This window comes from Mugil cephalus, chromosome 15 (assembly GCF_022458985.1).
Source record: "Mugil cephalus isolate CIBA_MC_2020 chromosome 15, CIBA_Mcephalus_1.1, whole genome shotgun sequence".
In the NCBI taxonomy this organism is placed as follows: Eukaryota; Metazoa; Chordata; class Actinopteri; order Mugiliformes; family Mugilidae; genus Mugil; species Mugil cephalus.
The window spans coordinates 4346992-4366755 of record NC_061784.1 but is presented as its reverse complement, the minus strand read 5'-3'; the positions used below and the strand labels follow the sequence as shown (position 1 = coordinate 4366755).

Below are 19764 nucleotides of genomic sequence, written 5' to 3'. Positions count from 1 at the left end.
AGAGAGGTTATTGACAATATTGGCAATCTAAGAAAGAAGTAGTGAAGCTTAACATCTCGCTGCTAAAGGCAACATCAGCATCAAAACTCAGCACCTGCAGCGTGTTCTACACTGCAGGTCAGGACTGAGCTGGTTCCACATCAGTGTAATTACAGCCTGGGATGGCAAAGAGATCGGGGGACCGCGTGGGAAGTCAGTCAACGTCTCTGGTTGTGATGAGTGGCAAGGCTTAATTGAATGGTAACCACAGGCTGGGCATGTTTCTCAGGGTGCACAGGCAGAAAAAGAGCTGAGCAAGCCTGCTTATACAGTCATCCATCACAGCTGCTGCCAAGATCACAGATTCCGAAGAAGAAGAAAAAAAACTCACAGGCTCAGACTGTTCACAGCAAAAAGCCACGGGTTCTAAAAGTACTATGGGAAGAGAGAATAGTTTCAAAATGGATTTAGGTCCTTTTTTGCATTTCCAATTTGGAATTATTAACGCCACATTCTCTCCTCTTTCACTCCCATTTTCATTTTCTACTCTCTTACTACTATTTTTCTGTCTCCTTGTAAAGCTCCAAAGGGTTCCTGGCAGAGCGGTTTCTTTGACCAAGGCTCTTTCATGGAGATCATGCAGCCATGGGCTCAGAGTGTTATAGTAGGCAGAGCCAGGTAAGTTCCAAATAACACTGTGAACCAGTCCCCACGCTGCCACACACCTTAGTTTTCTGACACTTCAGTCAAGGTATTTTGTAGACATTGAAGGGTCTCTCTTTACAGGCTGGGTGGGATACCTACTGGAGTGGTTGCTGTGGAAACCAGGTCAGTGGAGCTGTCGATTCCAGCTGATCCAGCCAATTTAGACTCGGAGGCAAAGGTAAGGGTTCTTCATTTTATATATACATGTACAAGCAGGCACACAAAAGATACATACAGACATTTAGGTTGGTTCTCATTTTCTGGTTCGATGTTTAGATCATCCAGCAGGCGGGACAGGTCTGGTTCCCAGATTCTGCTTTCAAAACAGCCCAGGCCATTAAGGACATGAACAGGGAGGGATTACCTCTCATTGTGTTTGCCAACTGGAGGGGCTTTTCTGGAGGAATGAAAGGTACCCCTGCTTACATAGCAACGGATGAATGTTGATTTGAATCCATCCTTTTTTTCCATATCAAATTATTCTTTTTTTTTTTTTAGATATGTACGACCAGGTGTTGAAGTTTGGGGCCTACATTGTGGACGGGTTGAGGGAGTACAAGCAGCCAGTGCTGGTGTATATTCCCCCTCAGGCAGAACTGAGAGGAGGCTCCTGGGTGGTTATAGATCCCACCATCAACCCCCGTCACATGGAGATGTACGCCGACAAGGACAGCCGGTGAGTTTGACAGAAAAAGGGCACATTAATTGTCATTTCTATAAAAAACATGTTCTATTTTTTCACTTAAATCCTTCCTGCCTCCAGAGGTGGAGTGTTGGAGCCTGAAGGAACGGTGGAGATCAAGTTTAGGAGGAAGGACCTGGTGAAGACCATGAGAAGAGTGGATCCGGTCTACACGGGCTTGGCTGAGAAATTGGGTGAGCCCCGCACTTCAGTTCTTATTATAGCTCTTTACAAGTGTCTTTGTCCCCCTCAGCTTTGTTCTCGTTTTAGTGAGGAGCTGTATGTCAGGTGGGAGCATGTGTGCGTTGGCTTTCGTTATTTATTGGTGTTGATTGTGTCATCTTCGCTGCACTCCCTCGGGAGACGTGTCAATCACAGGCTGCGTGGATCAATCACTAGCCTTTCCTGTTCCTCCTGTGCTGAGTATCGATTTCACTTTGGTCCATTGCTGCACTGGCTTGGTGCTTTGGGCAAACTGATGGAATGGAGTTTTACTGTGGAGGGTTTGGGAGCTTACAGATTGGAATTGAAAGAAATCAGTTTTTGGTGACGGCAGCAAGGGGATTGGGGGGGGCTCCACACAAAATGCTGTTAGCAGTCTGGTAATGGGAATTTAAGGCCAACGTTAGACTACCACGTTAGGATAGAAATCAGCTTTCACAGCTGAACCTCCTTGTATGTCCTGTATTTGTTAGCATTAATTCACAGAGTTGCCCTAATAACAAATATGGCAGTTGGATCGCAAACATGTTCAACGGTATTATTTTGAAACTCCGACAGGAACTCCAGAGCTGAGTCCCCCCGATCGAAAAGAGCTGGAGACCAAGCTTAAGGAGCGTGAGGAGTTTCTGTTGCCCATCTACCATCAGGTGGCTGTGCAGTTCGCCGACCTGCACGACACCCCAGGCCGTATGCAAGAGAAGGGCGTTATCACGGTGAGAGCTAATGCTGTCTCGTCTGCGTCTACTGCTATAGTATGAATGTGAAGTATGTGGATAAGCTGAAAAGCCCACAGGGGACTATCTGTCTAGCTGCTGCTGCACCTGCCTAGTGAATAATGTTTGGTCTCACCAGGCTGCCAGATTCGTCCTCATAATTATCTTCTGATGACCCTGGTCAATCACCTTAGCAACTACAGAGCAGCCTCGGGCAGGCCCCATCTCATTCAGACCCATCTTTCACATACAAATACACACATGACCAGAAGGGTGTTTCACAGATGGATGGCAGTCGGGATGCTTTTTTTTTTCTTTTTCTTTTTTCTTTTTTCTTTAGACACAGCATGCACTAAAGAGTATCACTGAGTGTACTGGACTCCAGATTCACCTTAAGTATCATCATAACTTAATTTCACTGTATTTGGTCAATTTAGAGAATAATTTCAGTTATACATTAAAGTGTTATTTGTGTCAAAGGAAACGGTTTAATATTCAGTCACACATATTGTCTTGGACTATGTAATAGAAACAAAACTTAAAACTCTGATTTTCAAATCCATCAAACATACAAAGCAAGATACTTTTGTCCTATTTCTTTACTGAGATCTAACTATGACAAACTAGGAATGGTTTATCACAGGCAGAACATGACCCACACTCTCCCTTACATTCACATAAGTCGCTCTTTATAACAGTTTCTACTTGCCTTTTGCCTTTCTCAGGACATCCTGGAATGGCCGACGTCCCGTCAGTTCTTCTACTGGCGTCTACGCCGTCTGCTGCTGGAGGACACAGTGAAGAGGAAGATCCAAGCGGCCAACAGCGAGCTGACAGATGGCCAGATCCAGGCAATGCTGCGCCGCTGGTTTGTGGAGGCCGAGGGAGCCGTTAAGGTAAAACCCATTGTACCTGTTTAGTTTTTTAAATATAGTCACTCAGTATTCAGTGTGAAAGGTGTATTAGCATAGCATTTCTCAAATAATTTGGCGGCTCATAACAACATTCATAATTACAACATACATACAGATAAAAATGTAACTTGTTTGTTGAGAGATTTCACAGCTCAAGCTGACAGTGATGTCAACATTCACTTCACTGACTGGACTGAGTTGTGACAAAAAACAACACCTTCTTAGGTGAAAAAACAATCGGTCCAATTAACACCTCAAGAGAACTATCAATTAGCAAACTAAGGAGGAGTAGTACCAACAGCAGGTTGCCTTTACCCTGACAAAATCCCTATGTTGTCATGGCTACCAGTGTTGAACCGTAACGGCGTTAGATGCAGGTATATACCTTGGTCTCATATGACTGGTTATTTAATATCCTGGAGATGGCCACCATGCTTATTTCTCGTGTTCAATCCAGTGACACAGCATTCTTTCATGTCCCCACAACCACACATATATGTGGATGATATTTTTGCCAATTCTTAAATTCCTAAACGTGTTTAATATAATTTAATTTAATAATATTTTTTTATATGTTTTGTTCAGTCTGTCTACTTATATCCAAGGTGATGAATTATTTTATTGAAGCCTGATGAGTGGTTTCTCAGACATGCGTATGACTTTAAAAGTAAGCGACTCCTTAGCTCCTGGCCTTGGGGATGATTACAGATGGTGTTTTTTTTTTTTCACTTATATATTCCCATCCCAACAAGGTGCACCACATAAACAAGTCGTGAGCATTCCTGTTAAATCATCCTGACTAAATACAGATGAGTAGATAACTGGCACTTAAGGAAAACAAACATCCCTGAGAGATACATAAATGTGGTCCCTTCCTGGCCCAGTGTCGGGCTCGGAGGACCAGCCGCGGGGGTGACAGGAGCCGACTCAGTATTTGAGATCTCTTAAGAAGTGGCCTTCTTGTTAGCTAATACATTAGCCCAATCAGGACTGGCTGTCTTAAGCCACAATTAATCACAGCCCTGGCACGTGCAGATAGGAGAGCAACACGCTGTTTCTTAATTAAAAGCAAACAGATTAAAAATGATTAATAAGGGTATTAAATGTTCTTGTGGACCTCAAGCAGGACTGTTCATAAAAAGGCAAAGAGCCCATTAAACCCCTCTACCCCCAAATCTTTGCTAAGCCCTCCAGCCTGGCTTTGTTTCGGATCAGAAATGCCAGCACTCATGAATACTAATTTTCCCGTCGGGTCCAGTCAACAAACCGGCCAGCCCCCACTCTGTGCATGTCCGTCTCTTTTGTTGTTGATATGTATCTGTTGACTCGGGATATATATTTTCATGGTGTGCAGATTCTAATTGCGTGTGTGTTTTTGTCAATAAGATTTATGCACATTTATCAAACAGTTAATGCTTTTTATTCATCTTCATTTTTTTAACTCATTGTCCAGGCCTATTTGTGGGATAACAATGAGGAGGTGGTGGCATGGCTGGAGAGACAGCTGGCTGAAGAGGAGGGCGCCAGGTCCGTCGTCGATGAGAACATCAAGTACATCCGCCGAGATCACATTCTCAAGCATATCCGCAGGTGATAATTCTAAACAATACAGGTCTAATGTGGCGAGGAGAAACTTCATCTATGCCTCCCTTCATCCACCTGACACGCACGTATTCCTTTGTTTCCCTCTCTGTTTCCAGCCTTGTTCAAGCCAACCCAGAGATCGCCATGGATTCTATTGTGCACATGACCCAGCACATCTCACCCACGCAGAGAGCTGAGGTGGTGCGTATCCTGTCCACTATGGAGACCGCCTCCTCCTAGCAGGAGTATGGCCTCTCCTCCCAGCTCAGGCGGCAAAACCCAGGCAGAAGGAGCCCTGGATCAGAAGCAGAGCTTCTCCTACGCGAGGCCAGGCTTCCAAAACTGAGGCTGGAGGAGCCAACGTGATGGCCCTCGGCAGGCGCCAGGTTACTGATGAATCGTTGGCAATGATTCTAAACTGAGAGTTTAGACGACTGACATCAATTCTAACATTTTGTAAATGGTCTTAGGCGTACGCTGGTGTTTAGAAAATCCATGTATTTTGTATTAAAGTGCAATTAAAACTGAGACAAGATAGAAATTTCTAAAACTTAATATGGTTGGAGTTTACAGTTTGCCTAAGGAGATGCTCGTGCTTCTATGATAATCAGCAGCCTCCATCATTTTAAACTGGAGTGTGCCTAACTGTACATTAAAAATGTTGTCCTGTTAAAATGCACGTTGGTTTGTGACATATGCTTGTTAAGATTTGCAAGTGTTTTGATGACCAGCTCGACAATGACGACACATTGCTGGGGGAGTCAGCAGGAACGGGGGGTTTTTACTCCCCCAAGTAAGGAGCACTTAGTTACTGAACAAAGACAGGGAATGCTGTAACAGATTTGGACAGGGGAGCCCAGCAGGGAGCAGGGACGAGGTTTTCTTTTTAGAGCCTGACTGCTTCACAGTTACCCTGCAGTGAGCAATGGGCATCTCACCTCATAACAAAACCACAGCTGTTCCTTCTGTTCTTACCTTACATGGTACATGCTGCTTTAGGGGCACTTTAGTGCTTACTGTTCCCTTACAGTGCATACAGATCAAATCTGTTGCATACAAACATGCATACGTACACAAAGAATTAATGAAATTAACATTAATATGCACACATTTTACTTTAAATAAGAGGTTGATGATGGTCATTTACGTGTGAATAATAGCATACTTCAAGATTGTACCCTAGCTTGACTAACTAAAGGAATATATCTGAATTTACAACCAACTGATTCAATGTCTGTAAAGAACAAACACTACTGTTCACTGGACTTACATGTTTCATGTCAGATATGCTGTATAATCGTAACTGCAATCCTCTGAAGCTGTCCTATTTAAAGTTTGTATGTCCTGTACATGACATGTTACTTATTTTTAATATTAATTTTTGGAATCACATAGTACTCCTCTACTCGAGTTTGTTACCAGCAGACATTGCAGAAACCGCAAGAGTACATGATAATAGCATCATTTACGTCGTCGTGTCTTACGCTTTGCTGAAAATCCAGTGTTAGCAACGTGACGTGGCTTCATGGTCGGTGCTGTGCCTTTTATGTGCCCGGGCAGACACGCCGTCCAGTTGCTTCATAAGTAACTGGTCGTTTCCAATGCAAGGGTGGAGAGTTTACTGTAATGAGCTCTAAACGTGTGTGCAAATTTAATAAAGCTTACCAAACTTGACATGTGTCTGCCGTCTCTGTGAAAAGTCTCGGTGTAACAGAAATGCGATTTCTAACAAAAGTTTCCAAGCATTTGCACTAATTTAATTTGTGGGTTATTTTTCCTATATTGATGATCCTGAGGACAGATAATCACATCACTGGAAGCCTCATTAATTTCAGCAGTCTGAACAAAGTCTATTACTCTGGAGAGACATTTTCTGATTACTTGAAAATGATAGTCTTCCCATTCCTCAATCCACACATGATTAAAGTGGCATTTTCTTTCTGGCTTTTTAACTTCAACAGTATTAAAGAGGATGAAGCAGATCAAACAAATATTGAGGGATCTATCTCATTCCCTTATTTTTTTTTTTTCCCTCTTCTTATTTTGTCTCATTCTTTCATATCATCCCCACGGCTCTGTCAACTCTATTACCATCCTACCAACAAATATGTAAGACAAATTGAGTTGCATGCACCCAATACCCACCACAATTATAGGAGGCCCAATAAGAAAATGAGTCATTTGGCAGTATAATTGGAAATGTGCCTTGCTCGGTCTCTCATGGTCTCCCAGAGGGGTTTGCTCATTTGTGGTGGCATGCTAGGCTGGCTAATTCTGCTTTTAATCACTGACAAACTGCACAATCAGGTTCCTGCTCAACCACTGGTGTGGAGGGAAGAGGATTGGTTGGTAAAAGTTGCAGCAAACTTAATATTTTAGTTCACAATGTGGAGCCGGCGTACTGATTTATTGCAAAAGCCCCATCACAGGTCAAAGATGGAGCAACTTAAAATAAATTCAAGTTCAAACTGAACGAAAGACTTTATAATTCTGTATTTCCAGACTTTCCAGCGGCTGCTTGTTCCAGACAGAGCTGTGGCAAAAGCGGAAGGGGGAACGGCATGAAATGGTAACGGGGGAAAAAAAAAAAGGATGAAAATCAGTGTCTGTGATGAGACTGAAATGGAGGCATTAAGATAGCGCAGAGGGGAGACTCAATCATGCATCTGAGGCAACCATAATTCCACATTCACGCGTCTCAATGACTTGACAGCACTTGAGAGACAATGCCTGTGACCCAGTTGCAGGATTCCAATTAGCAGGGTGTATGCAACAGTTGAGATGAAAAGAGAACAGGGTCTTTACAGATCCTCGGGGCTGCCTGATTACTGCCTGAAAACAAGAGTCTTTTGCCCGTGACAAAGAGTGGAGCGACACAGAGGGAGTGCCAGGCCCCAGCTGTTCTCCCTCTCTCCAGGCTGAGGATTTTGAAGAGCTCATCTCATCTCTGCCTGCCTGCCTGCCAGCCAGCCTTTCTTTCTTTCTTTTTTGCTTTTTTTCTTGTAACATTTCAGCCGTACAGCAAGTTTATAGCAGCCCAGTCCCACTAAGCTTCATTTCAGTCCTGTGTTAGGCCTGTACAGGGTGTAGAAAGATCACATTTTACCTCAAGGCAAACAGAACAACTGTCAACATCAGCACATGTGACCTTATACTGCCAAAAAAAAATACTATTAATCTTTAAAAATAAACAATATACGGTCCCCAATTACACATTGCCACACCTGCTTTTAATATTTAATAGTGCATATGCCTATGTGTGTGACAGCATAATTTAATTTAGCACCTTTTTGTATTTTGAAACACTTATTAACAAAGCAATGACTAAACACATTTGCGATTTGAACTCGTAATGCCAATGTAAATGTAGTTTATTTCAAATGTGAATGCTATAGTCTCAGTGTGATTAAGAATCTACTTAAAACTAATGTCTAATGTGTCACAATTAAAACTGACTGATAAAAAAAATCCAAACTCAATGAAAGTACATAAAGGTAAAAATAAGCTGAATTTCTAACGAAAGTAAATTGTTGTTTGAGTTAATAATTAACGATTTCATTACTGCGCCGCTCTTGAACGTGATTTCCCCAACGCACCCCAAGCTTTCTGGATTTGTAATGTACTTTTTTTAACAAGTTTCTGAAATCCAGTTTCCGTGGTTGTGTTTTCCGTTATGAGAAAAACGGAAATAAAATGGTTTTTGTGTCTTTAGTGCAAGGATGCAAGAGTGCAGACAGTGAAGCTCTCCATATGCGAAAAGTCAGCGCGTTAGCCAGACGCATGGGTCAAAGATTACAGCGCCCTGTCATCACTGCCACATAATGCATACATTTCCAATCTGTCGGAGACTGGTAAATATCTGGCTGTGAGCTCAGATGCAAACTCACAGGCAGAAAACCCTTATGTAGACAGAAGAGGAAGAAAGCATAAGAAAAATATGAGAACTTTGAAGCAAAACATTTTAATCTTCACTTTGCCAAAAAATTCCTTTTCATTTTTAACCAAATAAAAAGATCCACCATCAATGAGTCCCTCATTGGGATTACATTACATCACATTACATTACATAGCTGAGTACACAACAGCTAGCTCGTGATTTGTCCTAATCATGTTGTCACACGTATTAAAACAAGAGAAACAGATCCAATATGAAGAATAATAAGCAAAAAGCTCCTCATGTGCATTGCAAACCAGGTGACGCCGCTGCTCTCTGTACCACACAGCAGCTCCCTGCCTCCCCTACACCCTCTCCCCCTCCAACATTAGCATTCATAGAGCCAGTGGAGTGTGGCGAGCCGCGTACATCGAGCCAACTACGAGACGCAGGGTGAGGACGTGGGGAGGGTTGGAGGGAGGATACAGAATGAGGGGCGGTGGATGAAGGGGAAGGGTGGGGACGTGATGGTGAAGGTTGCCCAGTATGGGACTGCGGAAAGGTCAGCGACCACGGTGCCACACCTTTGGCCATACATCACGATTATGAGTGTAGGTCAATGAGTGGTGTAGGAATTTTAGGAGCAGTGGCACGTCTGCGTGGCACGCTGGAAGAGAGGGCGAGGCTCTGCTGGAAGACAGCACAGCCCACTGTTACCGTGTGTCTCAGTAAATGTCAGTAAACATGCGGTTCAAGCCATGCCGGCTCTGGGGATGGCGAAGTCGGCCTGTTGGTTTGTCACTTTGGGCCAAACTGAAATATCTCCACAATTACTGGGTTGATTGCGAATGAAGCTTGCGCAGGCGCTGGCGCTCTCCAGGGCATGAATGCGCCCGACTTCGGGTGAACCCCTGACTTTCTTTTCACACAGTGAGACTGACATTTGTGTTCATATTAAATTATCTTCGGAGAGAATGTCAGGAAAATTGCCCGAGTGGGTGGATTGTCCCAACTTTGTGAGTGTGTTAGAAACACAGAGTCGTGTGCTAGGATGTGACGGCTGTTGGTGAAGACAGCAAAAGAATTTGAAGGAGACAGAACACAAGCAAAAGCAATTTTATTTCCATCTGAACTGTGACCTCAGAGGTGATGAGGATGGGACCAAGGAGTTTGCTGAGCACGAAAACCACTTGAAAACCATCTCTGACAGCAGAAACAACACAAATAACTGTTTAACCTTTAAAAAAAAAAAAGCTTTAAAAAAAAGCAATATACAGTAAGAATGAAGGTGTAAAGTGGCATCCTAACTCATCTAATGAAGCCCACAGGGAAGATCTGTCCACTTACAATCCGTCCCCCTCTGGTGAATGTGGGCACTCACTCTATTTCCTTATCTCTGCCATTTTCCCACGCTGTCAAAATCCAAAATCAGTCTCTCCACAGTTTCTACCTCACAAGTTTCTCCCAGTGAACTATCCGCTCCCTCTCGTTTCTCCTAGCCAGTCATTCCCTCGTCCCAGCCTTTAAACTCACTGGCCGTGCACGGTGGCAACCCTCCCCATCCCCGCCTCTCCACGGTCATCCAAAAAGTCCACCAGTCCTGTCTCTCTCTGCTCTCGCTGTTTTTCTCGATTAACGTTCATCCTGCACCCACTTGCTAAAATGCTTGAATGGCGCATACAGGCTAACAGCAGAGAACCGAGCGAAGAAAACACAGCAGCTGTGCTTATGTGGGTTTTATTGTGCTCCTGCGACTTACAGCTCTTCTTCTGGAAGCAAGAATGTTGTATATGCTGCAGCTGTTGCTGGTTTCATCTTTGAATTCACTGGAGAAACCCACCCTGCGCAGTCTAGTTCAAGGTAGCACGCCAAGGAAGCAATACGGACTGACTGATGAGCCCCACCTCAAACCATCCACTGAGCACACACACAGGCTGTACTCATTATGAGTTATGGTGTGCACAGAGCTGCTGACTATAATGCAAACATGGGTTCAGCGGTGGCTTGTTTTGGGAGGCGCGCCACGTTGAAATGCACAACGTTACAGGTGTATCGGCCGGAAGCGTGGAAAGCCAACTCCACGTGGAGCTGTTGGTTTACTGCTCCTCGTGGCGGCTGTGAAAGGTTTGGATTTGTGACCAGTGTCCTCTGGCTCTGAAGGACGAAGGCAGCCAAGCGGGGAAACCACCGCACTCCGACAACACAGCTTTTGCTCGTGTGATCATGTAACGGCACTGGTTTAAAGTCTAAATCAAGCCGAAATAAATAAAAAAGCTTGTCGGGAAGCTGTCCCACTCGAGAGATGCATGCCGGGGCAATTAGAGATGTCTCTAGATTTAATAGCAAGGCATGGTCGAGCAGTTGTCTTATAGTCCGGCAGAAACTGTGGATCATTCTGGACTCGAACACGGCAGCTCGTGCAAATGTTATCTCGCTGCATCCGAGTTTAGACATATTTATTGTGGCGGCACGAAGAAAAAAAAAACATCACAGGAGTAAAAAAGCTGAGGAGGTGTGGACTACAGACGACGAGCCCCCCTCCCCATCTCACCTCCACCTTGCCCGTGCACCCCATTACACACGCGTATGCACGGGTACGTTTTGCAGAGCAGGGCCTTTTCACACTTGAACGTTACACGCTCGGCTGCCAATGAGAGAAGCATCAACCTTCTGCGTGTCACGTCTTTGTCTCCATGCTCCCGCTACAACCACAACATAATACAGCGCACAGCCATCTGAAGGAATTCAGTGTGGAAAATTGTGTGGATTTCTCTTCATGCCCTAAATGGCATCAGATTGCAGAAGATTGTTTTGCATGCAGGCTTTTAGATCCTTTGCTGTGTAACGCACTTTTACAAAAAGCAAGATCATAAATTGTTGATTTCATGCACGGTTAATGCTGATGACCATAGAAAGCTGTTCATCAGTGTACTTTACAACTGTGGGACATCTTAGGACTCACAATTTAAAAAAAAGAATGAAGCACAAGACATCCTTTGTATGCAAGCATAATTGACATTGGTTTTGCTCTGACTAAAAGTGCACAGCAAGAAAAATTTCAATCTAAAATTGGCTGTTTTTTCTTTTTTTTGTGAATGAAGCGCGCTTAAATCTTCTTCGGCGATCGACCCCACCGATTAAACACTGCAGGAAAAAAGAAAGAAAGTAGGTGGGGAACACTCATGATTTCTGTCCTCCTCAACTTTAATCAAAAGTACACTGACGTGCCGCAGCCCCCTCCATGTCTTTCATAATAATGGGCCGCTAAAAATTCAGGAGGCAGGCTCCACATCAATCACTCGCCAGATTTGAGTCCAATGCAATAAATATGTAAATGAGGAGAAGCCAATGTCTCGTAGCTTTGAGATCAGCGCAAGGAGGGGGGGGGGGGGGGGGGGGGGGGGGGTTGGTAGGGGGGTGGGACTGTATTAATTGCCCATGGCCAAAGGAATCCTATTACTGTGGGCATTGATTATAAAATTGTATGTGTGAATGATTTTCATGCAGAAAGTGGACAACTAAGCCTGGAGCGCGCACACACACACACACACACACACACACACACACAAAAAGTGAAGAAAACGAGTCAAATTAGTGAAGAGGGCCAGATTGTGCAGGGGACTAAAAAGGAAACAGTAATGACAAAAAGGGCCAAATCTAAGTTCAAATAAAATTCAGATTAGAGAATGAATCCTTTGTCCCATTGTGTTATTATTTTCTCAAGATAGCTGAGATTTCTTCCACACTATATCAAGGCTGAGTGACAAAAAGGTCATGAAAAGGGTTTAGGGATTAGCGTATAATTCTCCAGCTTCCACACCAATTTAGCAAAATTGCAATTAAACAGAGAGCAAACCCTTTTTTTTTTTTTTTTTTTTTTTTTTACGGGGAGAAACTGGTTTGACAAAAAACTCTAATTCTGTTTCCAGAAAGAAAGATCAATGTGTTGTTTTCTAAATCACAATTAAGAGCTTGTATGTGTAACTAAGCTGTTTCCCAACAGGCCAATAATGGTCTGAAAACTGTACTTTCACTCAATACACGTAATACACCTCTTATTCGGATTTAAAATATATGCAAAATATAAAGCACGGCCCTGATTTGTCTTCTTGTTTGCCTCAGTGTTTCAGCACACTCACTTTTGGAAGCACTATATGAATTATGTGGCAAAACTAAATCACCCCTCAGAGGGAAAAAAAAAAATGCCAAATGACATTTATTTCTCGTCGTTTATCCAACAGTTGCCGTAATCACTGTCATCTTGTTTTAAATTGATTTACTGGCCTCGTGTTTGACTTGCAAATCTCTCTCTTCATCGCGGCATTTTGCTCAGATAAACAGGGATTACATTAGTGCTGTTGGATCAGCTCCTGTGGAGAAGGGAAGTTTGACCATTGTAGGCTTCAGCTGATCCACGGAATTAAGAGTTCATCAAAATGTCATATATATGTGCTGTATATTATATTTTATATATATATGTTATTTAAGTGATAAATTGAGTTTAGAGACTCCAAATATTGAATTGATGATGATTTTTGTTGTTTTCATTTTAATTATGTGGATAAGTAAGCAACAACATGGGATAATAAATCAACTATTTACTACATTGATCAGCAAATAGCCAGTTCCCTGGTCAAAAGCACTAGTCATGCTCAGGTGTTGTATGATTAAAACACCCATAGGTTCCATTCTCAATGTGCTCTCCAAATTGACAAAGGTGACGATTTACCCATCACACTGTTTGTTAGACCTGAGTCCAGAACAAAAGTTGGCTGCGTGCTAAACAATTACCTCTGGGAAATGAAGCACGTTGAGGAGGTCGTAAAGCAGTGAGAGGCCAACTCTGTTCGTGTTGGTTCTGGTCTGCAGTATGCTTTTCCAGCTGCTTGCCCTCCTTTCACCCAGTTTAGATTTAGCAACCAGCTGATGAGATGGCAAATCAAACTGAATCGTAAAAACATCAGACGTTCGTAAGAGAAGAGCAGAGTTGTGTTTTCGTGCATTTTATGGGTTGCGACCCTCCTTGTCCTCTCTTCCGCTCTCCCCAATCAGCTCCACTGATCTGCTCCTTCCGTCTCCTGCTTCACTGCTCAGTGATCCTATATTCCGCATTTGTTCTGTCTCCTCCTTTATGCTGCCGTCGCTGCTACTGCTGCCGCTCTCACCTTTCCCTCACAATAAAACAGTCCCTCTGTCGTTAGCCTCTCCCCCGACTAAACGCAGGGATGCCTCGGCATATGGCTAAGCTCACAGGAAATGGTGATATTTGCACATATGAAAATGGGATGGTTTCCAAATAGATTATGAAGGCCCTTTAGCATAAAATTCACACACACATGCAAAAACACATAGACAATATGTCACATGCACTGATGACTTTCCAATTGTCTTTGAAATGTCTGTTAGGCTTGTAACTGGAAAAGCATTTTAATCTGAACAAGTTTGGGTCCATGTGTCTGGATGTCTGTTACGATGCTGTCAGTATTAGTTTTCACTGATGCTGCAGCAAACAGAAAGACATCTTTAAGCTGAACCTGAACCTTGTTTCCCTATCGTGAATATGTATTTGTTTCCTAAACAATGTTAAAAGAGTAAGAGATAGACAAGATAAGAGGTGAATGATACATTTACAAAAAAAACAAGAAAGACTAAATGACTAGTTGTTATATTTGCCCCCAAAAGTGATAACTCCCCAGCAAATAAAAACCATCAACACGTAATTTATTTTCCAGCGAAAGGCTGTTATGTGAAAAAAAAATCTGCTGTTTAAAGACTGTTTTTGGACAGTCTGTGTAAATAATTGCACATCCTAGACGTGGCTGTACAGATTATAAATTTGCACACTTGACACACCCACAGATTGAGAGTAAACGGACACAGAAATGAACGCAGCAAAATGCTGCACGCCTCACACAACTAAAGGGGCAAGGACTGGAGCTGTGCTCTGATTTGGCAACAGTTTATTAGCATTTTCTGTTCTTTTTTTAATGAGGACATAATACAAACTAGCACAGTGAGAGACCACATAAATAGAACACCTACAAAAATTTGGTTTGTTTGCATTTAAATAGTCTGTCAGTGTGGATGAGGAGGTTTTACAGCTGAAACACAACCCCCTGAAAACTTTAAGTAAACAAGCGACTGTTCTGTACAGTATCGTCCATCGTTTTACATAGAAGGTTGGACTCGTGTTAAGGTCTAATTGTTTTCTGTTACATATAAAAAAATTTCAGATTTATAAAGACAATGTCTCAAAGGCAAACGCGTTGGGGCAGCAAAATAAAAGAATAGAGGGGCGGCAATTAAGAACTAAAATCCTTTTTTTCCACGGTCCTGAGAGACGTTTTTGGTCAGATGTTGTTCATGATGATCTGTTAGCAAATAATAAACCCTTGTATTACACATGGACTCATGGATGGGTGGAGGGAGGGTGCTGGACATGTAAAACACTGTAACGTATTTAAAAATACTGTCATGCACGTGGAATTCTGAGGAGTCATATTTACAGTGCTGTGCAAAAATTCTATGCACTGAATGTAAAGCGAGGGCACCTCCAAAAACAATGCCATGACTTGTTCTACATAAAAAAGTGCACCGAAACAGAAACAAACAAATCTGATCGCATATTTTTTTCTTGAGGACTGCTTAGCGATGAATCCTGCAGCTTTTGCCTGCCTCAGCTTCTTCTGTGTCCTCGTGTAATCCCTTAATGGCGGGGATTCCGCAGAGGCCACAACATCTGTTGCAGAACTCCTGTCTCTGAAGACAGATCTTCAGGACTCTGTGGCTGTGCGGTTGGGCTCGTTCTCATGTTGGGTGGGTGAAACCATGAAATCTAAAGTGCCTAAAACTTTTGCACGGTACCGTAAGTGGCAATACATTTTTGTAAACATAAAAAAAAAAGAGAGAGAGAGAGGATCACTTTCTACAGCCTAAAAATATATTTGTTTATTGCTTGATCAGTGAGGCCCAGCAGTGTGCACATCTCAGTGGGTCGTATTGGATTATTCAAAACTATCTATTGATCGGGTGGTCAATAAACAATTTACATACAAATATAGAGATTTATAAAGAGTTAAATAGAGTGATAATGCACATAAATAAATAAATAAATAAATAAATAAATACATACATAAATAAATAAATAAAATTGAAAATCAATTTGCCTTCATAATTCCAGGTGTGCCCTGTAGTCTGTGTCGACTGCTTTACCAGACTGTGCCTTCGCTCATTTCTGAGGAGGGCTGAGAGAGCTGGTTGGTGTATCCGTTGTCGCTGAGGGACACAGAGGTGAAAGGGGTGCCGGGGCCGCACATTTCACTGGACATGCTGTGAATGGAACCCGGCCCGTTAGGCTCCGGGCTGGGCGAGTCCGCGGGGTGATGGGACACCGTGTCAGAGAAACACTGCACCTCTCCGGGACAGTGGTGGCCTCCTGCGTGGTGGTGGTGGTGGTGGTCCATGGCTCCTAATGGGGTGCCAGCAGGGACTGTGGAGGGCACGAAGCCCAGGTCTGCTGGGGTCTGAGCCTGGGATGATGGGGGTCCTTGGAAGTACTCATAATTCCCTCCTGAGCTGTAATATTCTCCAGGATAATCTGCTTGCATATAGACACCTGGATTAGAATTCTGGGAGCATTTAAAGAAAAACTAAATAATAAAATGTTAATATTAAATTGTTTTCTTCTTTGGATTTTTACAATGTAATCAATCTGCATCAACATAAAGAAACATAACAGGGAAGACAGACTTTTCTTTTCTATTCAAACGGGCAATTTAACATCTGAAGCCTTGATGGTAACATATTTCACCTCCATAATAAGAGAAATGCCCAAGCTCTCCTGGTTCCAGTCTCTCCCCCAGGGCTCTCATCCTCCTCGGGCTGCGGAAAAACACGTGTCTTCGTGCGCCCAGAGCGCTCAGCTGCTTCATGCGCCTCTCTTTAGACCTCCGATTTTGGAACCAAACCTTTAGGACAAAGGCGAAAAGAAAAAAAAGGCAACGTTGGCAAAAATAAGCAGAGTGGGCGACACCAGCGAGAAAGCTTACGCAGGCGTAATAAGACCATAAGGTATCCTCCTACAGGCCAGGGACAAATCTGACTCTCTTGTTTAATAATATTTAGGCTTCGTTGCAATATTTGCTGTAATTAGACAAACAGTTCTGTCAAAAAATAAATTTATGGGGTTGGTAGGTGTTTGAAGGCGTGCGTAAAAAAACTATTTCCAGCTAAAATTGATTCTGTGGAGCGCTTAAATACAATTCAACCTCGGTGCATTTCTAAGTCACGGGAGATTCGCTAATCCACCAAGAATTTACCGAGGGAGCTTTTAAAAAATGTTCATGGACGTAAGTGGGTTTTGGGGGCGCGATGGGAATAAAGATTACGAGAGAATCCAGAAATCTTCACCCGAAAAAAAAAGAGGGAATCGGCCCAGAGGGCGAATTCTCGAAGGCATTTACAATGGATTTACTATTTATAACAGCCACCAGATACACATCCTGATAATGCAGCCTGAATAGATTATCGAGGAGTTTGGTTCCGTGTTGTTTACGCACATGCCTTTATTCTCTTATACTGTGCAAGCGACGTGTGTATGCATGCAGGAGGTGCTATCGTTGACAGCTAATTTATTTTCGTTTTCCCGTGGCTTTCTTTACCTGGATGACCCTCATGTTGAGACCGGTCTCCCGTGACAGTTGCTCCCTGATGTGTCTGGTGGGCTTCGGTGTGGCCGCGAAAGCCGCTTTCAGGGTCTCCAGCTGCTTGGCTTTTATGGTGGTCCGAGGCCCGCGTCGTTTCCCCACTGCGCCCTGCTCGTCGTTCTCGTTGCCGCACGCGTCTTTGTCAGACATATGTCCGTTTTCCGAGTCCTTCCCGTCGTCATGTGGATCCTGGGAGTCCGGAGACAGACTTGGGTCGCTGCACGTCGTCACTGTCAACACGAGAGAAGACATAGGCCTGCTGTTAGGGCAGAATATTCTCAACTAAATATTTACAGGAGGAAAAATCCATCAATGTTCCGACAAAACCATTAAAGCAATTTAGATTATAATTGAATGATTTAAACTAAATATTATGAGCTACTTGATCTGAAATTACCAGAAAGGAGGACTGTGTCTTTCCCGTTGTTGTTCTGATAGTCCTCTTTGCAAACAAACTTGAATTCGTCCAGGATGTAGAGTTCCTCTCCGGTGGACAGCTGCTTGTTACACATCACACAGGTGAAACAGTTCAGGTGGAACACTTTGCTCTTGGCTCTGCGGACAAGATCGCTGGGTAAAATCCCCTGTGCGCACCCTCCACATTTGGTCCCAAATCTCCTGTTCAAGAGGGAGGAAAGTTTTAGTGTAGGCAGAGAGGACTTTCATATTTAATACTACCACCGTGGTCACATTGATTGGGGAACTTTGTTAATAATAATGATAATAATAAAAATCTAATTTCTTTTGAACAAACTGAAATGTTGAAAAGAATGTCTATATTCCTAATGAAAGTAAAGCGTTATTGCATAAAACCTGCAAAAATAATAATGTGCAATTACATGACACTATTGTATTAGTAGCAGTCACATGAACGCCATGGACCTGAAGGACAGCTGTTATTATGACATGGAGAAAAAAAATCTTCTTATATCTTTTTAGCTAATTCTTGAATATTGTTTTCTTTTGTTTCCTTGCGAAAAAAAAATGTAACTGAAACATACATAATAATTCACTGAAATAAATTTAAAACGGACCCTCGGAATAAACACGAGTTAGTGGTTTTAATATAGGCCCCCACCAGAGTGGGTCAGTAACATATTTTTTTAACGCTTTTGTCTTGTTCTCAGGAACCTGAAGCCAAATTCCATTTCGGCTCTGGCTCTAAAACATGTGACACATTTGACAAGAGCCCTTCTCTTTATTTTCTAAATACACCACAGACAAGTTGCATGCTCACCTAAAGAAGTCATTCTTACAATACAGCCTCCCCTCTCGTGAAAAGCACTTCTCTGTCAAACTGCATTTGCACTCGCAGCACTGGACGCATTTGATGTGCCACGGTCTGTCCAAAACTTTCAGCAAGAACCTATCAAGAATAGGCTTTTCACAGTTGGCACAGTGAAGCATCGTCTGGACCTATTTCCAGTCCAATGTGTGTGTGTGTGTGTTTGTTTGTGAGGGAAAAAAACTCTTTCTTTCTCCAACGTCCTCGGTACTGACTAGAGTTTTTATATGATCCAGCCAGGACGATCCGCTGTATCCAAATTCTTCTGGGTGCTCAGGCTACATCACCATCCGCTGAGTTTCAAAAGGTATTCCGACAACAATCCACATCCAGCCGACCGCTCCAAATGACAGGGTGACTGTTGGATGAAACTATCAGACAGCATTTCTGAAACAAAATTACTGACCGGAGATCATAGCTGGCCCCTTCAGGGCGATCCGAGGTGCGCGTATTTACAGTAAAGCACAGTGGGGGGAAACAAGCATAGTGGCTCTTTAATCAATATTCCTTGCTGTTATGTCTAAGCTAGAGAAAAATAATATCAAAACGCCGCGAGTGCGCTCAGCATTGTCATTTGCGCCCCACTTGCTCCTCTGACTAGCTCCCAGTCTGAGAGTAGAGCTGTAATGAGCGCACCTTGTCAAAACCAACCTATTAGCCATTCACAAAGCTGCGACGTCAGCCCCCACGAAGACCAATGAGCGGTCGCTTCCGTTTACTACAACGCTTCAAATAAAGCAAAACAAGGTAAAATAGAACTAAAATAAAAACAAGACCATTTATAGCTAGTTTCAAGCCTTAGTATTTTAAATCAAAATTCGAAATGACGGTTTTTGTTATATGCAAACAGTGACAAAAGAGAGCCGTGTTAGGAACAGAAGAATAAAATAAATAAAGAAATTGTTTCATGAGAAAAGTAAAAAACATAATTTGATGAAAGGTCATTGAAAAAATATTGCATAAAAGAACTATGTATTCTGTTTTATATAATAAGACCTGGTAATAAAAACGTATTAATAATCGCTGTGTGTTTGTTTGTCCCTTAGTCTAATTACTAAAAGTCTATCTATCTAATGATACCAATATTACTAGGACTATTAC

The 19764-nt window shown here is 42.8% G+C and overlaps 2 protein-coding genes across 11 annotated transcripts in view; one reads left to right on the top strand and one right to left on the bottom strand.

The window, feature by feature from the left end:
- acaca (acetyl-CoA carboxylase alpha) overlaps positions 1 to 6473 on the top strand; it is a 31587-nt gene extending 25114 nt beyond the window's left edge. For all 10 annotated transcript variants that reach the window (XM_047606214.1, XM_047606211.1, XM_047606213.1 and 7 more), the window contains 9 exons: positions 561 to 657; positions 766 to 862; positions 961 to 1096; positions 1183 to 1360; positions 1448 to 1560; positions 2147 to 2301; positions 3027 to 3197; positions 4669 to 4805; positions 4916 to 6473. In XM_047606214.1, coding sequence (XP_047462170.1) covers positions 561 to 657; positions 766 to 862; positions 961 to 1096; positions 1183 to 1360; positions 1448 to 1560; positions 2147 to 2301; positions 3027 to 3197; positions 4669 to 4805; positions 4916 to 5039 — 1208 coding nt within the window. In that variant the 3' untranslated portion in view covers positions 5040 to 6473. The remainder of the gene's footprint in view (positions 1 to 560; positions 658 to 765; positions 863 to 960; positions 1097 to 1182; positions 1361 to 1447; positions 1561 to 2146; positions 2302 to 3026; positions 3198 to 4668; positions 4806 to 4915) is intronic.
- Positions 6474 to 14616: 8143 nt separating this feature from the next.
- Positions 14617 to 19290, bottom strand: LOC125021202 (LIM/homeobox protein Lhx1-like). Its single transcript, XM_047607159.1, has 5 exons — positions 18616 to 19290; positions 17776 to 17996; positions 17334 to 17608; positions 16484 to 16640; positions 14617 to 16270 (listed from the first exon to the last, which is right to left on the bottom strand). Exons 1-5 carry the CDS (start codon positions 18783 to 18785, stop codon positions 15882 to 15884), a joined length of 1212 nt encoding a protein of 403 aa, XP_047463115.1. The 5' UTR covers positions 18786 to 19290; the 3' UTR covers positions 14617 to 15881.
- Between the last annotated feature and the right edge of the window lie 474 nt (positions 19291 to 19764).

Excerpts from the sequence above, each read along its gene's own strand:
- LOC125021202 (XM_047607159.1), bottom strand. The coding sequence starts at position 18,785 with ATGCTTCACTGTGCCAACTGTGAAAAGCCTATTCTTGATAGGTTCTTG. Across the intron at positions 17,609-17,775 it reads AGACACAGTCCTCCTTTCTG|TGACGACGTGCAGCGACCCA; the intron begins GTAATTTCAGAT and ends TCGTGTTGACAG. Across the intron at positions 16,641-17,333 it reads TCAACATGAGGGTCATCCAG|GTTTGGTTCCAAAATCGGAG; the intron begins GTAAAGAAAGCC and ends TTTGTCCTAAAG.